General features: G+C 42.5%; 1 protein-coding gene across 1 annotated transcript in view; it reads left to right on the top strand.

The window, feature by feature from the left end:
• LOC109031537 (ubiquitin carboxyl-terminal hydrolase 48) overlaps positions 1 to 25,247 on the top strand; it is a 101,733-nt gene that overhangs the window by 43,853 nt on the left and 32,633 nt on the right. Inside the window, exons 16-17 of the mRNA XM_019043101.2 lie at positions 3,431 to 3,555; positions 17,481 to 17,675. Of these exons, the coding sequence (XP_018898646.2) occupies positions 3,431 to 3,555; positions 17,481 to 17,675 (320 nt within the window). The remainder of the gene's footprint in view (positions 1 to 3,430; positions 3,556 to 17,480; positions 17,676 to 25,247) is intronic.

Here is a 25,247-nt window from a genome sequence, read left to right as displayed (position 1 = left end):
TAAATACACCTCAACTCAATTTTTTTTGAAAATGTTGGTTGGTTCCTTTCTGATAAGCTCAGTCCAATTAGGCGTTGACGCTCTCATTGGGAAAAAAGTCTCCTAGATCTTGAATCCAGACTCTTAAAGAAATCGACAAGAAAAATTACTCTTGATTCAATTGGACTTTTGCTTGAATCAAAAGGAAATCCGCTTAATTAAGAGGCTGGCTCTCGAATCAAACAAAAATTCGATTGAATCAAGAGGTTTTTTTTCTTTTCAAATTTTTTAAGAGTCTATACCCTCGATCCAAGAGACTTTTTTCCCAGTTCTCCACTTTTAACCAATAAACGCATCGATAATAATCGAAGGGTAGAGAAAATCGAATGAAATGTCATGAACAAGAAAGAAAAATCCCCCCTGGACCGGAAGCGGAAACGACGGGTTTTGAGTCGGTGGCGGCGGGGGGGGGGGGGTGGAAAATTTATGTAGGAGCGTAATTAGCAAGGACAGTGGGAGTTTAGAGGAAGCCCGGTGGCGGGAAAAAGAAAGCCAACAAATTATGTTTTCATCTTGAGGGCGGCCAGGATAAGTTAAGTATTTTCTCACAGCGAGGGGCTGACCGCCCGCTAATGGAGCGCAACCACCCTCGACTTCAACCCTCTCCCGACCGTACCCGCGCCCGCGTCTTCAGATAAATATGAGTTATACATTCTTGGCACCGGGCTTTAGACGCGGGAGAGGGGAGAGCGGGGGGCTTGTTATCTATCTCATCTTGTACTTGACCAAATTACACGGTCCCGGCTGAGATGCCATAGTGCGTCCCGCCGTCGGCCAACCTGGTAGCCAGCGTCTCTTGCATGCACGTCGTAGGGAAGCACTGTTCGCGAAAAAATATAGGGAATCGTCTCTCGTCAATTTATTATGAAAGCGTGACAAGTTCGTGAAAATTCGTGAGAAACTCGAAAACTCGGAGAACTTTACCCAACCCTGACTGGGTCAGTTGTGCTGGTCACAGAATTGTGTTTTGGTGCTTGATTCTTGTAGATCAACTGAAAATAATAAGATCTGTCCAAAGAGAAACTGTCTGCGTTCAATATTAACAGAGACATCGCGCTTGAAAAGGCGGATTTGTGACGTCATCCACCGCGGTAGTGACACCCTTGGTTTCTTCCATCTTGCTTTCATCCGAGTATCACGTTGAGTGACCAGTGCAAATGTGAGTCATTGACTGATTGATGCAAGCAAGGTGGAAGAAATCAAGGGTGTCACTATCACGGTGGATGACGTCACATATCCGACTTTTCAAAGGGCGTTGTCTTGGTTAATATTAAATGTAGATAGTTGCTGTTTGGGCAGATTTTATTATTTTTAGCTAATCTACAAGAAATAAGCATCAAGACAAGATTCTGTGACCAGCGCAACTGACCCATTGGTTGCGGAATTGTGCAATGGGTTTGTTGCACACAAGAGATAGAGCCAAATAAAGATCACATACTCTTTACGGGTAAAATCCCACGAAAGTCACGTCGGGCATGTCAAAAGAGTCAGCTCACGTTGTTTCAAAAGTAAGCCAGAAACTCCTAATTGCAGAATGGAGATGTTGTATGTGTGAGGAATTTGCGATTTGACTGTTGATTCCTATGTAAAAGTTCGCGAGAAACACTATGGTGCCACTGGTTTTCTCTGAAATCAACTCCCAAGCTCAAAAAAAGCTCTCAAGTTGAGACCAAAATGGAGGGGATATCCCACGCTATCCTGAGAGTCCACCTCTACACCAAAGCAAACTCTCCATGCAAAGATAGGGAGCAAATACATTGACAGGGCTGCCACTTTATTTGGGGACTCCAAAACTGAAAAGACGGCATCACTGCTAATGTATTTGCTCCCTATGTTTGCATGGAGAGTTTGTCTTGATGTAGAGGTGGACTCTCAGGATAGCGTGGGATATCCCCTCCATTTTGGCCTCAACTTAAGAGCTTTTTTTGAGCTTGGGAGTTAATTTCAAAGAAAACCAGTGGCACCATCGTGTTTCTCGCGAACTTTTACATGGGAATTAAGAGTCAAATCGCAAATTCCTAACACATGCAACATCTCCATTGCAGAATTTTGTCCAGATCGACCCTTAATCCGGGAGCTTTCGGGTCAGCTTGACTACGGCGCGGTGAGCGGAGCCCGGAGCCGGCCCGGTCAGTCCGGCGTGACCCCACAAATATCAATTTCCTCACCATTAACCAAAGCGGCGGTCAGTAATGAAAATTTACAAGTTGGACGTCTTTTTATCAACGGATCGTGGGTCGGACCCGATTAGAATATTCGCCGCCTTCGGTAGCCACTGTCTCCGCGCCCCGTTCCGCCCCTCCATGCCGCCCCCGCGCACCGCCAACGACGGGGTGGTTTTTCGCGGGTTCCGCCTTGATTTTAGTTCCGGGCTCCTCCCTCTTGGTAGCGCCACCGTGAAAGTCTCGAAGGAGACTGTCGTTGGTCAATACTGCCGTGCTAAGGAAAAACGCCGTATGAACCCTCTGGCGTTGCCAAATTTCCTTTGATAACACGAAATTCCCGGTAAACTTATGAATATTTTCCTCCCCATTTTTCAAATAATTTAGTTCGCAATTTTACCTAAAGATTCTGAAAATTTAAAGGAAAAATATTCACTCGAATGTTCATACGGCGCTCTTCCATAGCACGGCAGAGTGAGTATCGGGAATTATTCGATATCAGGGAAAATCTGGAAAAACTTCCAGGAATTCGCGGAATCGTGGAAGTCTCGAAGGAGATTTTCGTTGGTCAACACTTCCGTGCTTAGGAAAAACACCGTATGAACCTTCGGGCGTTGCCAAATTTCCTTTGATAAAACACGCAATTCCTGAAAACTTATGAATATTTTTGTTCCAATTCTTTAGATGATTCTTTTCGCATTTTCACCTAAAGTTCCTGAAAATTTCAATGAAACATATTCATAACTCTACTGTAAGAAAAAGCATTTTATCGAAGGAAATTAGGCAACTCTCGAATGTTCATACGACGTTCTTCCCTAGGGATATTCCCATTCTTCCCTTGGGCATGAGATCTGAAGAAAGATCAGTGAAATTTTTAGTTAGAAGTGTCCAAGGCTCTTCTGTATGTATTTACGTTATTTCGTTAGGGTTCGACGGAACGAGCCAGAAATAGCAACTCCTAATTGATGTCTCTTGTTCCTCTTTCATTGTTGTTCCGACGATTATCGTCCCAGGCTTTATCAAATGGATCGGATTGATCAGAAATGAGCCGAATTTTTTTAAAAACTAGGGGTATGCTTGATGTAAAATTTCTTCTTCAATGCCTTCTTATTTTAAAGTTTTTTCTAAGAACTTAAAGTTTGATTTTATTGATTCACCATCTCGTTTTTGTGGAAGAAAGTATACGAGCCCCAATTTTCATGCTACATTTGTGCCATGTTTTGTTTCAGATATTTGTCAAACGTGTTACGTTGCAAGGCTGGAGAAAGAACACAAAGAACAACTAACTTACAGAAACGCTAAAATTTTCATCCGCTTCGTTCAAGACAACAGCGATCCGGGCTCCGATGATTCGGTAAGGCTCCTTCAATTTTTGTCCTCTTTTAGGTATTTTTCTGATAAATTTCATGTCCGTCTTCTAAGGTCTAGGACATTGTGTCTAGGACCGGGAACGACCAGGAAAAACGGAGATGTATCGGGAAATGAAACAGTTCAGGGAAAATCTATTTCCGAAAGGGAATCTCTTCTTCTACCGCTTAGAGCAATTGCGTTTTCAAAATTTGCGAATACATAAGTGATTTTTGTTACTTTGGTTTATGTTATTGCCCCTGAGCAGTCATTATGGACCTCTTCAATGAGATATTTGAATCATCAAATCATTATAATAATAGAGAGGCTTTCATTCACCAGATAATGTAAACATCAGGAACGCTTTTGGAATAAAAAACTTGAATGTGAGCCTTCCATTTATCGTATCGCGGAACTATCTTTTATCTGCGTTTCAGAGGGATGTGGCTCAAAACTTTGTCCTCCGAAGATGAATTATTTTTTGAAGTTACGTAATGTTAACATCAGCCTCTCCCTCCCCTCTCCTTAACCGTTACGCAGATCAGACCTCCTTTCTCCACCAAGTGCGTTACGCAAATGCGTAATCGCAACCCAGTTCCATAATTTCCGTAGGAATAACAAGCGATCGCATTTTCGGATTTTTGTCCATTCCCAGTGAGTTATCAATCGAATCGCATGTGGAATTAGTCTATAAATACACAATATTGAAACAATGGCTTCGTGCTTTTGACGAGGACGTTACGCGCGCCCCCCCCCCCCTTCCTCCTTCCAAGTGCACCGCGAAGGTACCAATTAGCCCAATCGTCTAAGTTCATCTCCCAGCACCCAGCATCGCTGCCCAACAATCCCAAGTCGAAGACAGCAATAAGTGGCCTCACTTTATGACTGCGAAACGATGCTGAAGAAAATAGCGTTGTTGCTAATTTGAAGAAAAGCACTACTTCCCGTCGGAGCAGTGTTGTTCCTCCATTGAATTCCATTAAAAATATCGATTCTAGGTGAGGACCTCGCTAAGAATCGATTGTTTTTACATACATTTAAACGGAAGAAAAGCAGTGCTGTCAACTTTCAAGATTCGCCACTTCGTCAGAGTGATGAAAATGTACGCCAGTTTCTCCTTATCCGGGGCTGTAACCAGCGTAGATTTCCGGGCAACGATTAATCATTGTTGCTACCGAATATTGTATTCTCCGGTTTGCATGCCGGGGATATCACGGCACTCCTTTATGATGCGGCGTATGTAGTTCATCTTTGAAAAGCGACGGGTGAAAACACTTATTTTTTAATTGATTGGGGGGGGGGGGGGGGGGGTGTAACGAGGCAAATCCCGTTTCTTCAGAGGCACATACGTCCTCTGGTATAAGATAAGCCAACGTTACTGTAGTTGCCGGAATGAGCTCGCCGGGATCCTGGATTCGGGCGCCAATTTTAAAAAATGCGTTTGAAAGGGAAGAAGAATGATCAAACTCTTGTGTCTCAAATTTACAAAAAGAATGTCCGTTTATTAGCTAAATTTGTGAGGATCCTACTCAACCTACACTCGAAATGTTGATAATAATTTAGCCGAAATGCCACTCACTAACGTGCACCTCAAGGCTTGAAATTGCAGTATACATGTAAGAGGAGTGAAGCTGGGCGAGATGCTACTCACTAACGTGCACCTCAGCACAGTGGAAGAGAAAAGAGGAAAGTGAAATGGACAGAGGGCTCGACGAGATGCTACTCACTAACGTGCACCTCGAGTCGAGAAAGATTTAGGAAAGTTGAGAGAAGAGGTGACCCTCCGGAAAGGAGAGGGTGATGAACAATGAATGGCTTAGAGGGCTATCAGATTGATTTGAAGCTATTGAAAGACGATCTCGACATTCGTTGCAAAATTTTTGTTACAAGAAAAATTAATTAAAATATAAAATTTACAGAAATGGATGTAGGAAAATTTCCTACAGAAGTTTATAGTAGTTTAGAATTTTTTACAATTTTTCGTTTTGGGTAAATCTACGGAAAACCCTGATTTCGCAGTTATCTTCGAGAGAGAAAAAAAAGGAGAAACAGTATTCCATTTCTTTTCATTATTCAAACAGCTGATGTACCGTCACCGGGCGTCGTGGCGCGGTGTCGCCAAGCCGTGACACATTTGTCGCTATTTTGGTCTACAAAAGAAGGGGAAAAACTTAAAACGGAGAATGAAATTCTTCGTTACAAATCTCCTCCTTTTCGGAGATGAGGAGACTGCTGTCTTGGAGCTTAAAATATACATTTTATGAAAGGTATACACAAAAATTTGAGATACGCTACTTTCAGCTTTTAGGGCGAAATCCCCAAGACAATTCACTAAGTTACTTCATCCTGAACAAAATTACGAAAAAGATTCTATGAGAAAAAATACAGGAAAATTTCTGCATGATATTACAGATTAGTTACAAAAGGAAGACACATGACATTGACATGAATTATTATGTTAGACTGAAAATTTACAGAGGATTAACAACGGAAACATCGGTAGAAAATGTAATGGACACAAGCAGGAAAATACAAAACTGGCCATTAATTCAAGTAGAAACCAACAAGAAGTTTCCCTACGGCCAACGAACAAGGGAAAAAAATCTGTTTTAGTTGAGCTGACCATAAATACATAAACTAGACGTGACCCTTACTGCAATAGTTTTACTGTTGGTTTTTTGTCTTCCATGTGTCTGATAATGAATCGTTCCAATTATCAAATGACTGAGAGCATCATAACGTCCCATGTAGACAACAATATCTTTGATTGAGATTTTGCGAGAACTTTCACAGCAACCAAACAATAGCTCAACTCGAAAACTTGTTTGCAGAGTCCTCAAATACGGGAGATTGGTCAAAACACCTTCTTGGCTAGTCAAATCCATGAACCTAGCAATTCATATGGTGGCCAATTCTTAATTCCACACAAAAAATCGGACTCCCAAACTACAAAACTGAGTTGAGACACTGGAAATTACAACTGGAAGAATTCTACGTATTTACTTTGTCAGACTACCACCACTGACACTAAGTAACTCCCATCTCAAATTAAAAGATTTGCCAGGTTCATTTAAGATTCCTCAAGTGATCTTACATATTCTTATTATTTATCAAGACAACATTCCACGACTGTAGGTAAACCCTAAACCCTACTTTAAAACCAACTATGTGCAGAACTACATCTTCGGGGTGCGCAATAGATATACGCGGGTCAAAGCTTCACTTTAAGGCTATAATGTAGCGAAATTTCAAGAATACGGAAACAGGTTGTCAAAAAAAAATATGCTGGTCATTCATAAAATGTCAGATTCATAACTAAAGTGGATCAGCAATTCTACAATCTAGCCGTTGGTGCACTGACATCACAAAACCGTCAATTCCAAATTCACACCAGGCGTCACAAAAAAAGAAATATTGCTTGTCCAAAACACAAATCAATGAAACCTACTTAAATCATCATACATTAAAAATTGACCCAACTTTGTTCCAAATTTCAAGTGATAAAACGCATAAAAAGTAATCATCTTATTCAGAAAGAAAATAAGTGGAAAACATTACCACCATTACATTTAACGAAGTAGTTCGAAATAATTTAAAATTTAAGGATAAAATTTACAACCTTCTGTGAACATTTTCTAGGGCGTGCTTCAAAGCTCCTGCGGGTTTTAAAAAAAAATAAATCATATTTTCCAAAAAGTACAGAGTTGGTATCAAAAATGATTGGTTTCAAAACTTTAAAAAATTCACAGTTTCAATGGTTTCAAACATTAAGTTTCAAAATTCGTAGAAAATTCAAAATTAAAATCTCTCGTAATGACACATTCGCGTATGCCAGACTCACAAGTTCAGCTAACAAGACATTCAGGGGTACAAATTTAGATAAGGTTCAAAAGAAGTCCCAGTTCGCGGGCTGCCACTTTGTAACGAGGCAAATCCCGTTTCTTCAGAGGCACATACGTCCTTCTGGAATAAGATAAGCCAACGTTACTGTAGTTGCCGGAATGAGCTCGCCGGGATCCTGGATTCGGGCGCCAATTTTAAAAATGAATGAGTTTGAAAGAGGGGAAGAATGATCAAACTCTTGTGTCTCAAATTTACAAAAAGAATGTCCGTTTATTAGCTAAATTTGTGAGGATCCTACTCAACTCAAAATAATTTAGCCGAAATGCCACTCACTAACGTGCACCTCAAGGCTTATACGTTAGGTAATATTTTACAATCGACGATAAAATCCTAAAAATGAAATCAAAATAAAACGGAAGCCGAAATGCTACTCACTAACGTGCACCTCTAGGCTTATACGTTAGGAAATATTTTACAAATGAAATTAAAATAAAAGGGAAGCCGAAATGCTACTCACTAACGTGCACCTCTAGGCTTTAGATTCCAGGAGTACAGGATACAGGATCGAAGTGAGAGGGGAGGAAGAGTGAAACTGGGCGGATGCGACTCACTAACGTGCACCTCAGCTCAGGAGAAGAAAAAAGAGGAAAATGAAGTGGACAGTTCGCTCGGCGAGATGCGACTCACTAACGTGCACCTCAGCCGAAAAGATGTAGAATAGAAGAGAGAGGAGAGAGGAGGATCGAGGATGTAGGATCACATTTTGACTCATAAGCCCACCAAATCGCTTCCAAGTTCTTGGAACGCGATCTTCACATTTGTACTGAAAATTTTGATACATGAAATTTACAGTTTGACCTGATATTTACATAGTTCAGCTTGGGAAAATTTTGCCCAGGCGTTCAAATATTTAAAATTTGGAAAAATGCCCTTTTTCATAGTAAAACGTACAATTTTGGAAAGTTCAAAAACAGGGAATTTGTGTATGTGTGTGTGAGCTATGACAAGAGAGGAGAGGCAATTTGTTTTTTGAATTTTATTTACCGCCATCAGCTGATCGCGCCGGGCGCCGCTCGGTCTCGGCCCGACTCCGCCGCCGCGCTCTGCATGACTCACTCCTTCCTTCGCGTGAAACAAACAGCTGTTCATTTTTTAAAAAAAACTTAAAACGGAGAATTTGATTCTTCGTTACAGGGGGGAGGCAGGTTGTCTGGTGGAAATGTGTTCTTGGATATGAAATCGCCCAAATAGAAAAAAATAAATCGTGAACAGCTTCTTGGGAGTATTCATTCCATGCAAATAGATTAAGTCCCAGTTTGAGACAGGCGTTTTCAAGAACAATCGAAAGACGTGTTTACTCGTGTTGGACACCCTTCTTGCGAAAGCCCTGTCAACACTACTACCAAAAATTCTCGGAACTTTGAGCGAAAGTAAGTTCCGTATACCTATCTCTGTGTTGACAAGACTTTCAATTAATAAAAAATTAACGAAAAAATTATGCAAGAACAAACATAAATGGACTACATTTTGCAATTTGGAACTATAAATTCTGGCCCGGTTTAAAACCAACGTATGTGCCATTAGTTTCCCTATGCACATAAGTGTTTTTTCAGATGAGCTAGAATTTATAGCTCCAAATTGCAAAATGCAGTCCAAATGTGGTCTAATAATATTAACTTCCGCCGCCGCGGCGCCGTGTCGCGCTGACCGCACCGTGTTTGGCGCAATGCGTGAAGTATTCCTACAGTCTTGTAGGCACTATGCGTTTCACGTCAACCGCTACTGACCGCACTGAGTTCGACGCAATGCGTGAAGTATTCATGCAGTCTTGTAGGCGCTATGCGTTTCACGCCGACCGCCGCTGACCGCACTGTGTTTGATGCAATGCGTGAAGTATTCATGCAGTTATGTAGCCGCTAATATGTGTTACATGCCGACCGCCGCCGTGCCGAGGGCTTCTCCTTTTCATCTCAAGTCCTTTGTCATCATTGCTCTCGCCGCGCCGTTCCAGGCCAAATTGCGTGTTTGATTTCTCTCTTAACTTGACTAATTAAAGGTGCTGTCTCTTGTATCATTGACAGACGACAAAATTAAAAATTATTACACTCTCAGAAAATGAAAGAATTTGTCGCCTTTTCTCGTTTGTATTTATTTTCCGAATCCGATTTTTTTTTTTATACCGAAATTTAAAAAAACATTGTAAAATTTGCCGCCCCCTAAATTTGCCGTCATGGGCCGCGGCCCATGCGATCACCCCCTAAATCCGGGCTTGCTAAATGCATCAATTTTTCCCAAGGAATGTACCTAAGCAATTTTTGTCCAAAATGTTTCTGATTTTTACACGAGATAACAAGGAAATTCAATGGAAGTTTCAGTTACAAATGCTCAATTTTCTCCTCGTTTAAATGCAATTTGCAAGGGGAAATTTTGGCAGTATGAAATCTCGTTTCGTCCTTTTGCGAGGAAGACGACGAGTTTAGGTGCAATGTTATCCTGTTGCCTCGTTGGTACGTTACTCGCTCCTTCCGATAGGTTCAAACGGCTCCAATTTTCAGGGCTGTAGGGGTGGGGGATTTGGCGGTGTTGTGAATGGGGCCCCATCCATAACGAGTAATTGCACGCGAGCAGTTACTACCCGCTCCTGTAGTTTGTCGAGCGGCAGCCCGCCTCGTTCGCGAACACCACCTAATTATCGCCGGGCCGAGGCAAAAGCAAACAGCGGACCTCCGTCGTGTTTCAATAGGAGTTGCGCGCTTTTCGTTCGCCCGGTCGGATTATCAATTTGTCAATGAGGCTCCGTTCGGGCTCGAGCCTGTATTAAGTTATTACGGGCGAGTAATGCGCGGAAATGCAGGGTCCGAGGCGGAGTTGCAATACCGCGCATTTAGGAGTGATGGGCAGTGAGGCTCAGGGACATGGAGCAAAGGCATGGTGTCTAGTTTTTTAAAAACCCGGAAAAATCGGGATTCATCAGGGAATGAAAATTTACCGGGAAAATCAGGGAATCTGTTCCAGAAACCGGGAATCTCTTCTCGAACCACCCAGTGACGTGGCGTGAAATGCGATGTATCGATTGTTATGCCATTTAAACCTATGGTAAAGAATTGATTATTAAGGTGTTCGCTGCGAACACCCTGTTTATCGATCCTTTTCCATAGGTTCAAATGGCATAACAATCGATAAATCGCATTTCACGCCACGCCACTGGAACCACCCAGGGATCATTTCGTTTTCAAATTTGGCGGTCTAATCTGACGTACGCTAATGAAGTGGCTGTAAGCTTAATTAAAATCGATATGCATATATGAAACTCTAGAAAATTGTATTCTTTTCCCCAAGGAAATCCCGGGAAAGTGGGAGAAAACTTCGGTTTCTCATCAGGGAATGAGCTCCTTAAAATCAGGGAAAATCAGGGGATGAGATTTGCCAAGAAAACTAGACACCATGAGCAAAGGCTACACTGCCGCACAGTGGATCGACTCAATCAGAGAGGTCAGTCATGAACGTTTTAACTAAAACTGCAAATTTTGATGTTCATTTCGTCACATTTTAATTTCAAGAGGTGTCTCTAGGAGGAAATTTTGCGAGGAAACCAGTGGATCACTTTAAAAACCTCAAAGTTTTGTATGAACGGAGTTGTAAGCTTTTAAAGTTTCCAAATTTTGTCCGATCTCGCCCATTGACTCGATCCACTATGTGCCGTGCCAAAGAAGAGCGCCGTATGAGCCTTAAAAGGTTGTCAAATTTTTTCGGATAAATTCCGAAATTTCAGGAGACTCAATTGATATTTTTCCCTCAATTTTTCGAAGAATTTTATTTACGACCAAATCTAAATTATCTGAAAATTTCAAGAGGAAATATTCATAACTATCCTTAATAATAAACAGTTTCTGGAGAAAATTTGACTACTCTCGAACATTCATAGGACGTTTTTCCCCCAGCATGGCAGTGTGGGTATGATGTTTAGGATTTCGGAACGCCAGAAATTAACAGGTATTATCGAGGAATAAAACTTATATTACGACGTATTTCTGTCAAACGGAACTAAGCGCCACGGGGGAGGAGGGTTTGAATCGGCGGTGGAACCGGGCGTCGGGCTCATTCCGTCCTACACTCGCAATGCTTTTCCATGGCGCTTAGTTCCGTTTGACAGAACGCGCTACCTGGCATTCTAAATTCCTCAAAAGGAACTCAATTTGGCGCTTAGTTCCGTTTGACAGAAATACGTCCATTTGGTAACTGGACCTGACGAAATTGTCTCAAACTGCAAATTTGATGGTCTAAAATTTCGACAGTTTTCGGGGGAGCCCCCGCCCCCTTGTTCAAAGTATCCGGATCCGCCTATACTGGACAATGTGGCGAGAGAATTGGCCGGGTTACTATGCTCTAAATATCTAAACCCTGACCTACAAGACTATCGTACCGCAAGTGCCGTTTTAAATTTTGATAAATCTCTTCTCGATTGCGCAGGATTATCCAAAACGAGCATCCAGAATAGGACAAACGATGAGATGGATTACTCCGCGTCCAATTGAGCGTCTCGCGGCTCCTTAAATTTCGATAGAGGCGCAATTATAAGCTCAACCCTCGGCGTATTCATCGCGGCGTAAACAATACTTGACGCGGGCGCTTTGTCAAGTTTGATACTTAATTCCGCGGCGGGACAGGGAACGAACGCTAACAATCGGAGCTTTCGCCGGGCGTCTCCCGCTGCACAATAGTCGCCGCCGGGTTGTTTATGCGCACCTGGCGCTATGTGTCACACATTACTCCGATTTATGCGCGTCTTATCTCCGCGGTCGCTCCGGCAGCGATAAACTTATTACTACTGTGCTTGGGAAGAAAATCTTACAAAGCCGGCCACGAGACGCCACCAAACCACAAACAAGCATTTGGCACAAAGGACACACTCAGTTTCCCCGGAAATTGCGTGTGTTCCATTGCAGTACCTAAGAAAATCGCACTCACGAAAATTGAATCAGTGAGAACGAAAATACACCAACTCGAAAAAATGAAAATAATCAAAACACACGCAACACACAGTAGTTGAAGAAGTTTGCACAAGAAAAGTATTTTTGGTGCCGAAAGACGAGTACTTCAGGACACTTTAAAGGTCCAAATTGGAACAGATGCGTTAACTTCAATGACCTTTATGAGAACTGACTCTCTTCAATGAAAATTGAGCATTTTTGAGTTACCTAGTTGGTGTGTTTTCGTTCTCACTGATTTCATTGTGAATTATCCCGTAGCCACGTGATTTCAGCTTCTTCCTCGGCCGAATCGGAGATTATTATATCTCAAAAACTAGAGACTTTTTAAACTCGGTCTAGGAAAACATGTAGAAATCAGAGACATCCAATTCTTAATTTTGCCTTCCCACCCCCCCCCCCCCCCCAACCACTCAATGCTATACTTTGATTGAAAATGCTGTCGTTTCACGTATTGATCATGCAGAAATTTACAAAATTCTCGCAAGAACATCTTAAACGAGTTTGGTGCGTTTATGAAAGTGTCATCGGCTCTAATGCTATACTTTGATCGAAAATGCCATCATTTCACGTACTGTTCATGCGGAAATTTACAATCTATTGCTATACTTTGATCGGAAATGCCATCACTTCACGTACTGTTCATGCGGAAATTTACAAAATCCTTGTGAGGACATCTAAAACGAGGTTGGTGCGTTTCGAAAGGGTCACTGGCGCAAAATTCTGGAGCCAAGACGAGGGAAGACCGCGTTTTACGGCTCTCGTCGATAACAGTAATCATGTCAGCCTTCACCCGAGAACAGTTAACTCAACTAACTTTCAAACAGGTGGGCTCGGTGTAGAACCTGCCATTAGGAGGCTCAGAATTTCGCCCGATCCTTGACGAAGGAGCCCATATCCGCCGCAATTATTGAGCGAATCTTTTCCATTATCGAACACCATTTCTCCCAGCAGCTCTTTGGGCCGAGCTACGTTTGTTTTCAACGAGGCTCTTTCCATTATTTACCGAGGATTTCATTTGTCTTGATTTTTCTCGATCACTTAATAACTCGCTTACTATGTTTCTCCGTCGTTGCCAGCGCAAAATTGACCTCTAGGTATGAATTGAAGCACGACACAACAGATTTTCTCTTTAAAATTTCACGAGGAAAACGAACGTTGCAACGGGAAGTCTGAAAATCGTTTCCCAAAAACCATACGGTTGACATATTGGTCAAATGGCAAAAGTACAAATGACGTCATTTGTATCATCAACTTGAGTTTGATCTTTGATAAAAGTACGTGCGAGTATCTCGTTCAGGAGTTGATTTCCGAGCTTTCCGTCGCACATTGGATCGAGTCAGTAGAAGAGGTCGGACAAAATTTGGAAACTTTAAAAGCTAATAACTTCGTTTATACAAAATTTTGAGGTTTTAAAAGTGGGTTCATCGATTTGCTCGTGAAATTCTCTTCCAAAAGCACTTCTTGAAATGTAAAATTGTGACGAACTAAATATCAAAATCTGCAGTTTTAGTCCAAAATTTCATGTCGGACCGCTCTAATTGACTAGATCCACTGTGCACCGTAAGAATCGTTTTTTACATTAGATTTTGATGTTTGACTTTTCTTGCTACGTCAGACCCTGCATGTGGCTCATTTTTGAGCTCCGCACCCGGTCTTCTTAATTTTGTCGTCTTTCTGTGATACAGTAGACAGCACCTTTAATTAGTCGAGTCAAGATTAAGAGAGAAACCGAACACGGAATTTGGCCGGGAACGGCGCGGCGCAGAGAGCAATGCGGACGAGAACTTGAGATGAAAAGGAGAAACCCGCGGCGCGGCGGTCGGCATGTAACTCATATTAGCGCCTACAAGACGGCATGAATACTTCACGCATTGCGCCAAATACAGCGCGGTCAGCGCGGCGCAGCAGCGGAAGTTAAAATTACTAAACCGCATTTATGTTTGTTCTGTCATCATTTTTTCGTTCATTTCATATAAATGGAAGGCCTTGTCCACACAGAGACAGGTTTACGAAACTTAACTTTCGCGCCAGGTTCCGTGAACTTTTGCTAGTAGTGTTGACAGGGCTTTCGCAAAAAATGTGTCCAACACAAGTAAACGCGTCTTATGCACCCGTCCCTCTCCGGTACGTTCACATGATGGTTTTTATTGATGTTTCAAAACGAATGAGAAGGGGGCGGCAAAATACAAACGGCCCATGGGCGGCAAGTGAGTGAATCCGGCCCGGATCCTCCCAAATTTGTTGTTCAATTAATTATCCAGCTCAGTTGTGGCCGGAGGTAGTTTTTGCACGAGGAATGCCTCTCAGACTGTAGTTGAGGAGAAGAAGGCGAAAACCGCCTGAATCGACAACAGTGGAAGCTTTCTCGAAGAATGTAGATGTTAGAGCGTTTAACGTGGTTTATCGGAATGCTTCATTGTTTTTGCTGATTGGCGCTGCAGCGCAAGTTTTGAGATGTTATCTTCGCTTTTCAACGTCTTAATTTTTCGAATGGCTACCTTCATAAAAAGGCAGTGCACATCTTGGTTCTTGGTAGCTGGAGCATTATCCGGATTCGACAGCTTTAGTGGGGTAGCCTGCTAAGTGACGAGCAACGATCACGGTGTCGAAAGCTCGATATAAATTGGAAGTAATTGTGTCTAGTCTGAGTTGAAAAGAAGAAAAACTATCAGTGCACTAGCGTCCATTTAGCAAGTATATATAATCCATCGCACTTAAATAATGATATCCAATCAACCGTTAGTCACCATATTTGAAGTGTTGTTCTCGTCGAATTCCGAAGGATAAAATGAAGAAAGCTGTACAGAACAAATTTAATTCTAATTTTACTGCAATACATTTCGGGTGCGATAGATGTACGAGCATCAACCGCTTCAGAGGGATCACTACGCAAAAATTGAAATTTTGGCGGAAAAGAAGAATTAAGGGGCTAGAAGGACAAGGCGCATAAGTGCAGTTTTCGATAAAATTGAGATATGGATGGTCTCAAGTAGAGCTAGTCTTAATGCATATTCTGTGACAAATTCGTTCCCAAATTTCAATTTTTAAGCATCAGAAAGTGTGTTTGAACTTTCTTTCCGCCTTTAGGATCCATGTCATTTCGAATCTTCAAACACGTATTTCTCGAAATCTGCACTTATGTTCTTTGTCCTCGAAGCACCTCAATTACTTCGTGTTTCACCAGTTCGGACCAGATCGGAAAGTCTTGACCAAATGTTTGATTCGCACAATATTTTTTTCAGTTTTAACAAAGTCAAAAGTATCGTTTCCCAATGTTCCATGGATATCTCTAATTGCACCCGCTGCGACTGATAGTAATCATATACCGAATAACATTTTCAGTTTATTTGCCACGTGCGGCAACTTTGCAAACCAACCAACGCGCGTGTTACGGCCGGATGGTGCCTTTACTCCGCAATTATTGCCTAGTTACGTTCGATACGTAAGCCCATCGATCCTCTCTCAACGCGCCCCGCTCCAAACCTCGAGATTCGATCCATCGATCTTTCTTTCTCGCGTCCCGGTTCAAACGTCGAGAACAGTGCATTGCGATGTATCGATTAATCCGCCATTTGAACAAAAGAAAAGGATCGATAGACAGGGAGTTGTCAACGAACACCTTAGCAATCGATTCCTTACCATAGCTTCAAATAGGGAAATATCGATAATCGATCATTCACGCCTCGCCACTGGTCGAGAATCGATGTGCCGATTGGGTGTTTTGAAATATCGATGATCTGGCGCGGCCGTATCTACGACTAGATCTCCGCGGATGGGTCCGGCGTCCGATTCTGGCATCGTCAATATATCGTCCCGAAATTATCACCTTTCATAGCGTCTGCCTCCGCGGACGGACCGACCCGACGCCGCGCCGCGCCGCACAGTGGATCGAGGCAATCAGAGAGGTCGGACGTGAAATTTTCAACTGAAATTGCGAATTTTGTCGTCACATTTTAAATTTTAAAGAGTGCTTTGAGAAGAAAATTTCACGAGGATACTAATGGAACCACTTTTAGAACCTCAAAATTCTGTATAAATGGACGTAGTTCTACCAAACAGACCTATGTGGAAGTGAGAAATATGGGGTGTGCTCGTTAGTCTCTGGCCGTAAGAGTGAATGAGAATAATAAAGCGCCAGTGACGTCAGCGGCAATGAAAAAGCGGGGGTGAGACGTCGACGTCGTCGTCGGAGCTCTTTAACTCATGAGCCCTGTCCACAAGGCTCTCTTGCCATGCCCGCGGCTCATGAGTTCCGCACTCAGCTGCACATAGGTCTCTTTGATAGAATGCAATATCCCGCTTTGCCAATTCTTCAAAAGGAACCACGCCCACTTTTACATTGCTTCTTATCCAGATTTCTAGAGCACACCCCACATTTCTCATCGCCACATAGGTCTATTTGGTAGAAATACGTCCAAATAATCTTCAAAGCGTTTGAAGTTTTCAAATTTTGTCCGACCTCTCCCATTGCCACGATCCACCGTGCGTCGCGCCGAGTTGCGCGCCAGCCCGTGCGAGCATACGCGCCACGCGGCGCACTGTAAAGTTAGAGCTGCGTAACCTCAGCGGAAATTATTGAATGGTCAGGGTGTCTACTAGTTCAGAATTTCTAGAAAGACCGGAAATAGTACTGGTTTTTAAGGGTGGTTCGGAAGTACTAAAAAAGTGCGGAAATTCCATGATTACACGGAGAAAAAAACTTTGTGCGTGGGACCCGAAGTTTAGGTCGTATGGATCTCTGAAGTTTTCGGATTGAGCATCTGAACACTTTAGGTCCAGCTGCTGAGGTTTGGATCACACATTTGAAACTTCAGTTCTCACATCTGAAGTACTTCGGTTTTCACATCCGTAAAACTTCGGTTCTCACATCAGAAGCACTTCAGATGTGAGAACTGAAGTTTCAAATGCGTGATCCAAAGCTCAGCAGCTGGACTTAAAGTGTTCAGATGCTCAGTCCGAAAACTTCAGAGATCCATATGGCCTAAACTTCGCGTCCCACGCACGAGGTTTTTTTCTCCGAGTATAAGTTTTCTTCATTGTTTGGATGCGTGATTGCGCTATTAGCAAGTTGTCAATTTAATGGTTTGTTCTGTTTCAGAGTTCGGTGCCGAAGAAAGCGAAGGTGAACAACGACTCGGGTCTGTACGTGCCTCCGGGGGCGGGGGCGACGAACGGGTGCAGCTCGTCGGCGGAGACGCTGGAGGTGCGCCGGAGCAGCCGACCCCGTCGCGGCAGGGGCGAAAAGGAGATCGTCGTCTCCTCCGACGACACTGTCAGGGACGTTAAACTTAAGGTAAGCTCAACGAAGATGTAATACCATGAACCACCGACTTTCGTAAACCACCCATAGTCCTGCTATGTTTTCTTCTGCTTCCTCTGCTCATTTTCCCCCACTCGTCCCTTTCTTTCGTCTCCGTATCCTTCCTCCTCTTCTTTTTCTTCTTCCTCTTCCACCTTATTTTTCCCCTTTTCCTCCTCTTCCTTTTCAACGCTTTCCTTTTTTCCTTTCTCTCATCCTCTTGCATCTTCCTCGTCTTCTTTTATCACTTATTTTTCCTCTTTTTCTTATTTTCCTCTTCTCCTTTCTTCCTCTTCCTATTTTCTCCTCCTCCTTTTTCCTATTTTCCTCGTATTTTCCCCTTTTCCTCTTATTTTATCCTCCTTCCCCCTCTTCTTTTCCCTCCCTCAGCCTTTTCCTCTTTTTCAAATATTTCTGTTCCTCCTTTTTCTCATCCTTTTCTATCTTCTTCGTCCTCTTTTATCACTTATTTTTCCTCGTTTCCTTCTTTTCGTCTTCTCTCTTCTTCCTCATTTTCTTATTTTTTCCTCTTTTCCTCGTCTTCTCCCCTTTTCCTCTTCTTTCATCCTTCTTCCCTCTCTTCTTTTTCCTTCCTCAGCCTCTTCGCTTTTTTCCAATATTTCCTTTCCTTTTTTCTCATCCTATTCCATCTTCTTCGACCTCTTTTATCACTTATTTTCCCTCATGGTTTTCCTTCCTCCTGATTTTCTTTCTCTCCCCTCCATTTCTCTCTCTCGCTTCTTTTTCCTCTTCCTTTTTCTCTTCTCATCCATCACCTTCCTCATTATCATCTTCATCATCCCCGTATTAATGCTAAAACTAAACGCGCGCAAGAGCGAGAGTTTGGAAGTGGGTTTCTCTAAAAGCTATTAAACTCTTTCATCTAGAGATGATACCATACCACATTGCCGCGACGTTCAAATAGTTGTATGCCACCAAGCGGGACCAAAAGCAACTAAGGCCCTGTCTTTATTTATTTTTCTTCGCTCTCTTTTTCTTCTTCATTCTTCATCGAAGGGCGCCACTACCATACACTGTTGGAACGATAAAACAGTTACCACTTTCACCATCCTCGTTATTCAAGCTGAAACTAAACGCGAACATTAAAATATTAATGCTGAAACTGAGAGCGCAAAAGTGCAATAGTTTGGAAGTGAAATTCTCCCAAAACTAAAAACGCCTTCATCCGGGGATGATACCATACCACATTACCGGGACGTTCGAATAGTTGTATCTCACAAAGCGGAACCAAAAACAACTGAGGAGTGAGGCCTTGCCTTTGTTTATTTTTCTTCGCTTTCTTTTCCTTCTGCATCGTGATTTATCTAAATGCGATACCATATTTCATTGATAGAAAGTTAAAACAAAGAAGTCTAAACTACCTTTACTAAACCCCTGTATCAAAGCCAAAACTAAGGGCGCAAAAGTGCAAGAGTTAGGAAGTGAAATTCTTTAACAACTAAAAACGCCTTCATCTGGAAATGATACCGTACCACATCACCTAGACGTTCGAATAGTTGTATCTCGCAAAGCGGAGCCGAAGACAACTGAAGTCGTATCTTTTTTATTCCACTTTGCTTAGTGAGAGAGTTCGGAAATGGATTTCGCTGAAAAGTATCAAACGCCTTCATCTAAAGATAATACCATACATTACCGGAACGTTAAAATAGTTGTATCAGTGGAACCGAAAGGAAATAAGGCGTCGGCTTAACATATTTCTTCTTCGTTTTCTTTTTCTTCTTCATCGTTTTTCATCCAAGGACGCCACTACACGACATTTACAGAACGGTAAATCAATTATTATCTACAGTAAAGATAAAACTAAACGCGCAAAAGTGCATAAGAGTTCGGAAGAGAATTTTTGTAAAAAACAAAAAAAAAAAAAAAAAAAAAAAAAAAAAAAAAAAAAAACGCCTTCATGTAGGGATGACACCATACCAAATTACCCGGACGTTAAAATAGTTGTATTACGCCAAGAGCAACCGAGCTGAGCTGAGGTAGCTAGAGGTCTAGAGCTTGCTAATCTTTGAAGTTTCTTGGAATGTTGCAGTTCAACTTTGAAATCGACACCCTAAGTGTGGTTTTACTTTCCAGAATTTTGGAATCTGTATTTTCATTATTTACTATTTGTTTCCTTTGTAAAGCGCTTAAATTAAAAGTAAGGAGAAAATTAGCAAATCCTCCTTCTGCGATTATCGTTCTATATTTTAGGGTATAGGTTATAGGCATTTACAGTGTGGTAAGATAAACCTAGAACAGTCTGAAAACTTTATTTTATCAAAAGATTCCAAAATAATTCCGATTTCCTGAAACATATTCCGTTTTGCCAAGATTGCCAAGTCCCTTAACTCGATCAAATACATGGTTTAACTGGCGAAAAACCGAAAATTTCGAAGAAATTCCGAAAATAGCTGAAAATTCCGGGGATTCAGAAGATTCCGAGAAAAATTCCGAAGTACGCCCGGATTTAGTTCCGATGATCGTCAAATTTGCTCTTATAGTCCCTAAATTTGATCAAATAAATCGTCAAACTGACGAAAAACCGAAAATTTCCAAGAAATTCCGAAAATAGCGGAAAATTCTAGGGATTCAGAAGATTCCGGGAAAGGTTCCGATTATTTGATAAGTTCCGAATTTCGGCATTGATTCCGGGAAATGACAGCACTGATCGACTTCGGGAATTTTAAAATTTGAGAAAATCTCTCTTTCACCTCCGAGCAGTTCCTTTGAACCAATAGAAATCGAGGAAGACAGTTTGAAACCATGGTAACCGATCAAGAGAATCGGCTTAAGACAAGCGCGGAGGTTATTTCGATGATCCAGAGCGCGTCGGAAGAATGTTCATCGACGGCTGCGCTGGAAAAGCTCTCTACGATCGAATCCGCGCCGCCGATCCGATCATAAGCAGCTATTATCTTTAATCGTTTCAGAATTAACCCGATCGGTTTTTAACCCGTGGGTTTTATTGCCCGCGTCGAAATCCATTGTTGCCAGATCCATCGAAAAATCAGCACTTTCTTCTATTTAAACCCGTCAATTATCCGCGTTTTATCGCGCAGCCTGGCAACCCGGCCGCCGTTCAATCCGGGATTCCTGCGATTCCCGCGAGAAACGTGGATTCCGGTCGCTGGATCCGAGTGTTCCCAACGTGGAAATTTCGCCAGCCAGTGGCGATTTTGCAAGTTGGCAATGTTGTTTTTCCTCCATTTAAATGTATTGAAAATATCGACTTTAGGCCTCACCAAGAATCGATTGTTTTACATACAATTAAGTGGAGTAAATACGGTATTGCCAACTTTCAAGAATAGCCACCGCGCCAGCCGACCCTCGAGAATACGCCTTACCGCTTTTCAGAGTTCGTATCGGTTGTAACGTATATCGATCTTTTCTATCCGTGATCAGAAAATGTTATGATGAAACTGAACTTTTCGCAAATGCAATGGTAGAATTTGGACTGTTCGATGGGTGCATCACGCAGGGCCTGGAAAAATCAGAATATTTCCGAGAAAATCACGGATTTCCTTCAAAAGTTGCTGTCGAAAACTGGAAATCCCTTTTCTCTTTCCCAAGGCATTTTTTTACTTCGTTTATGTATCCAAAATGTATACAATTCTAAAATTCTACTATCTTCGGTCAGATTATTTCCCATGAGAAAATTAGTATCTTTATAATTCTAATGAATTACTTTCAAACCAGGGTTTCGTCTCGCGTGAAGTCGACCCGTTTTATCTCACCGGGATCCCGGCGAAGGGCCCTCGAAGAACTCGGACACGTCGGTGACTTTTTCCCGGAAGCGGAGCGCGACAGGACACCTCCGGCGAGAAAAATCCCTGCGGGAGGGACGGCGGGTCTGACGAGCGGAGGACAAGGAGCGATTAAGATGACTAAACACGGGATATTAGCATGATATCTTAATGTCAAAGGGGAAGTGACCGCGGTCGGGCCCCCCCCCCCCCCTTGTCGCCCAGCCTCGGTTTGTACACACGATTAGTCCCGCGGGATGAAGAGGGATGAGCACCGGGCGAAGGGTCAAGTGAAAATCGTCGACGCGCCCGGTTGCCTAACTTCACGGCGATTCTTGGCAGCGAGACGCGACGCCTGGAAAACTCTCGCTGTTGTCTCTTTAGTGCAGTGCTTCTATTTCCGGGAACTAGTACTGAATTTCAGAACTTTTGAGATTTTCCTGAATTTTTCACGGAACTTTAGGAATTCCCGAATTGTTCCGGATCTTTTGCAATTTCCGGAACTTTTGAAAAAATCTAAAAAGAATCCCGGAACTTTCGGCGGTCATGGAATGGGAGAAATTGGAACAAAAAAGTTCCGAGTCCCGGAACTTTTGACGGACATGGAATGGGAGCACTGCTGTAGTATCCGTTTGGGGACGGTATTTGTATCAGTGGCGAGGCGTGAATGATCGATTATCGATATCTCTCCGTTTGAAGGTGTGGTAAAGAATCGATTATCAAGGTGCTCGTTGCAAGCAGCTGTTGTTCGATCCTTTTTTTTTTTATTTAAATGGCACATAAATCCATATATCGGAAAGCATGCCGTGCCACTGATTTTCATGTATGCCTCTCTTTCCGAAATTAAACAGGGTGTCTGCCATCTGTTAGAACCGGAAAATATCAGGAAAAAATCAGGGAAATTGGTGTTCGATCTGGAAATTCTGAGAACTACAAGCACTTTTCCGACATTTTATTCATTTCGTTAAATATCGTGATTTTTAAATGAAGTGAGTGTCAATTTATTTGCGCAAAAAATCAGGAAAGTTTGTCATAAATATCAGAGGTAATAAAAACAAATGCAAAATTAAAATGTAGTAGACACCATGAGGTTTTTGCCAATTTATTGAAAACTCGGGAAAGTCAGAGAATGGGCCTCTTGACGAGATATTAATTAAAGATGTAGGTGAAATTTTCTCTTAAAAATTGCACGAGGAAAAAAAATCCCGCAACAGAAAATTTGGAGATCATTTCCTCAATACAACGAGTGTCAATTTATTCGTGGAAAAAATAGGGAATTCTCGTCTTAAAGAAAGGGAAAATCCATAATTAATTTTAAGTAGACACTCCGTCTCCTTTAATAAATTTGTCTCTGATTTGAGCGATAACTTATCGAACGCAGCCGTCAGAGGATTGCATACTCACAATTTTGAAGGCACAGTGACGCTTTTCGCGTTATGCCCTCTTTTAGAGGTTATTGTGGCAACACGGAACGAAACGGTCACTCTATACTAATGAGTGACTGAACTGGACAAAACCTAATTATCCTATTTAACCAAGACGATCGTCTGGGGCTGTCGGCCGCGCTCCACCCCCGCAGCCCCACCTTCCACCCCGTGTCTTGGTTTGTCTTTGTCGTTTCATTTGTTACGTTATCTCTCATTTGTTTCCACCGGCGGCGGCGTGGCGCCCCTCCGCCGGGCCACTCGAGCCCGTCAACCACCCTTACTGGAGGGGCGACAGGGCCCCGAGTAATCCTTAACCCTTGGCGCGTCCTTCAGTCGGAATTGTGATTGATTCGGCTTATGTTGTTCTGTATGAAAGGGCTACCGGGCATGTTTTGTGAAATATGAATACGAGTGTCAATCACGGAGAAAAATTTCCCAGAGCACCCATGGGAGCGCCCTCTTAATAGTTACCTAATCCGGTTTCTCTTTGAGACAATAGACAGATTTAGTGGCTACGTCTTAGTTCAATTATTCCGTGTTAAGGAAAAACGCCGTATGAGCCTTCAGACATCGCCAAATTTCCTCCAATAGAATATGAATTTTCAGGGAAATCTGCGAATAATTTCCTTCACCCGGGAATAAAACCCCGAGGATTCCATCAAGGATTTTATCCGTAGAAATCGGAAAAATATAACCAATAATGCTTAACTTCAAAGAAGTAGACGAAACGTGAACAAGTTTCACTGAACTAAATTTTGCAATCAGGAACCACTAATTCTGTCTCAGTTTAGAAACAACGTATGAACCATTACTTTCCCTATTTATATAAGTATTTCTACGGGTGAGGCAGGAATTTTACTTCCTAATTGCAAGATGTAGTCCAATATCTCCGGTGAATTCGAAATGAAAATCTTATTTTTTCGAAAAGAGTCCAGAGAAATAAAAAGAAAATCTCGGGTTTTCCTCAGGGAATTTTCCGTGGAAATTAGGAACAATCAGGGAAAGGACAAGGTATGAACAAAATCAAAAATTCTAGACTTATCGGCCGACATCGAAACCAGTGGCATGACGTGCTTTGCAATACATCGAATGGTCTACTATTCAAACCTATGGAACAGGATCAATGAACAGGGTGTTCGCAATGAACACCTTCATAATATCGATTCTTTACCACAGCTTCAAATGGAGAAATATCGATAATCGATCATTCACGTCACCGATCGAAACCGTGCAAAACAATGCGGTAGCGGAGTCAAAAGCAGGGCCCCGGTTGAAAAACCGCGACGCGAACGCCGCGCCGGAAAAAGCAGTGGCGAGGCGTGAATAATCGATTATTATCGATATCTTCCCATTTGAAAGTGTGGTAAAGAATCGATTACCGAGGTATACGTCGCGAATACTCTGCTTTTCGATCCTTTTACATAGATATAAATGGCATTTCAATCGATGTATCGCAAAGCTCTCCGCGCCATCGGAAAAAAGTCCCACCGGATTCCCGGATCCCCGACGACGGTGCGGTGTATTAACGAGATGACAAATCGCCCTCCCGATAATCGATCGTCTCTCGAGGATCTCGGCCTTCATTTATCATAGCCGCCGCCGTGACGTCACCCTTGCACCCCCCCCCCCCCCCCCCGGCGGGAGGAGCGTCTTCCTCCTGTTCCCTAAATTGTTTCCGAAATAATTGATTTATCCTCATCGGTTTTTGATTGCGCTCGCGACTTCGCGACTTCTTTCCGTCCGGTGACGGGGCGTCGGGGAACTTTCCGCCGGGGGTTTTTTGCAGGGGGTGGTTTTTTGTTATTTTTTCACCCCTCCCCCCCTCCCGCGGCGGCGTCGCGAAATCTTGGAATTTGGGACGGGACCAAGTTTGCATTCAGCTCGGTCGGAACCGGAGCTTGCGAATCGAAAGTGTGGGTAGCGTATTCAAAGTTTGGATTTTAGGAACATTTCAATATTCCTGTGATTTTCAGGGATATTCAGGGTCTGAAAAACCGAGATTGTGGGGGAATTCGCGTCGATCGGGAAAAGTTAGGAAATTTAATGCGTTTAGGGTTTAGCAGAAGTGAGTGTAACTGAAAAGAAACAAATCAAAGAAGAAATTTATTCAGATGTCAGAGAAAGTCAAGGAATTCAGAAATTTTGTAGTCAAGCAAAAAAAGCAAGCAATAGCAAGCGAATTTGTAGTGAAGCAATTTTGTAGAAAAGTTAAAATAATCAGGGAATTTGAAGATGAAGAAATTATGGCAATCCTGGACTTCGTTTATGATTTTCCTACCTTGCTAAAAAAGTAATAAATCCTGATATGGTTAGGCACTGCTCCTCACAGTTTTTCCTAAATATTTTTTGAAGGATATTAATGTTAGCAAATTAACCAAGGTATCGTGTATTCGGGG

The sequence above is a fragment of the Bemisia tabaci genome, chromosome 4, assembly GCF_918797505.1.
Source record: "Bemisia tabaci chromosome 4, PGI_BMITA_v3".
NCBI classification, from domain to species: Eukaryota; Metazoa; Arthropoda; class Insecta; order Hemiptera; family Aleyrodidae; genus Bemisia; species Bemisia tabaci.
The sequence above is the reverse complement of the archived record's forward strand: the minus strand, read 5'-3'. Positions and strand labels throughout refer to the sequence as shown.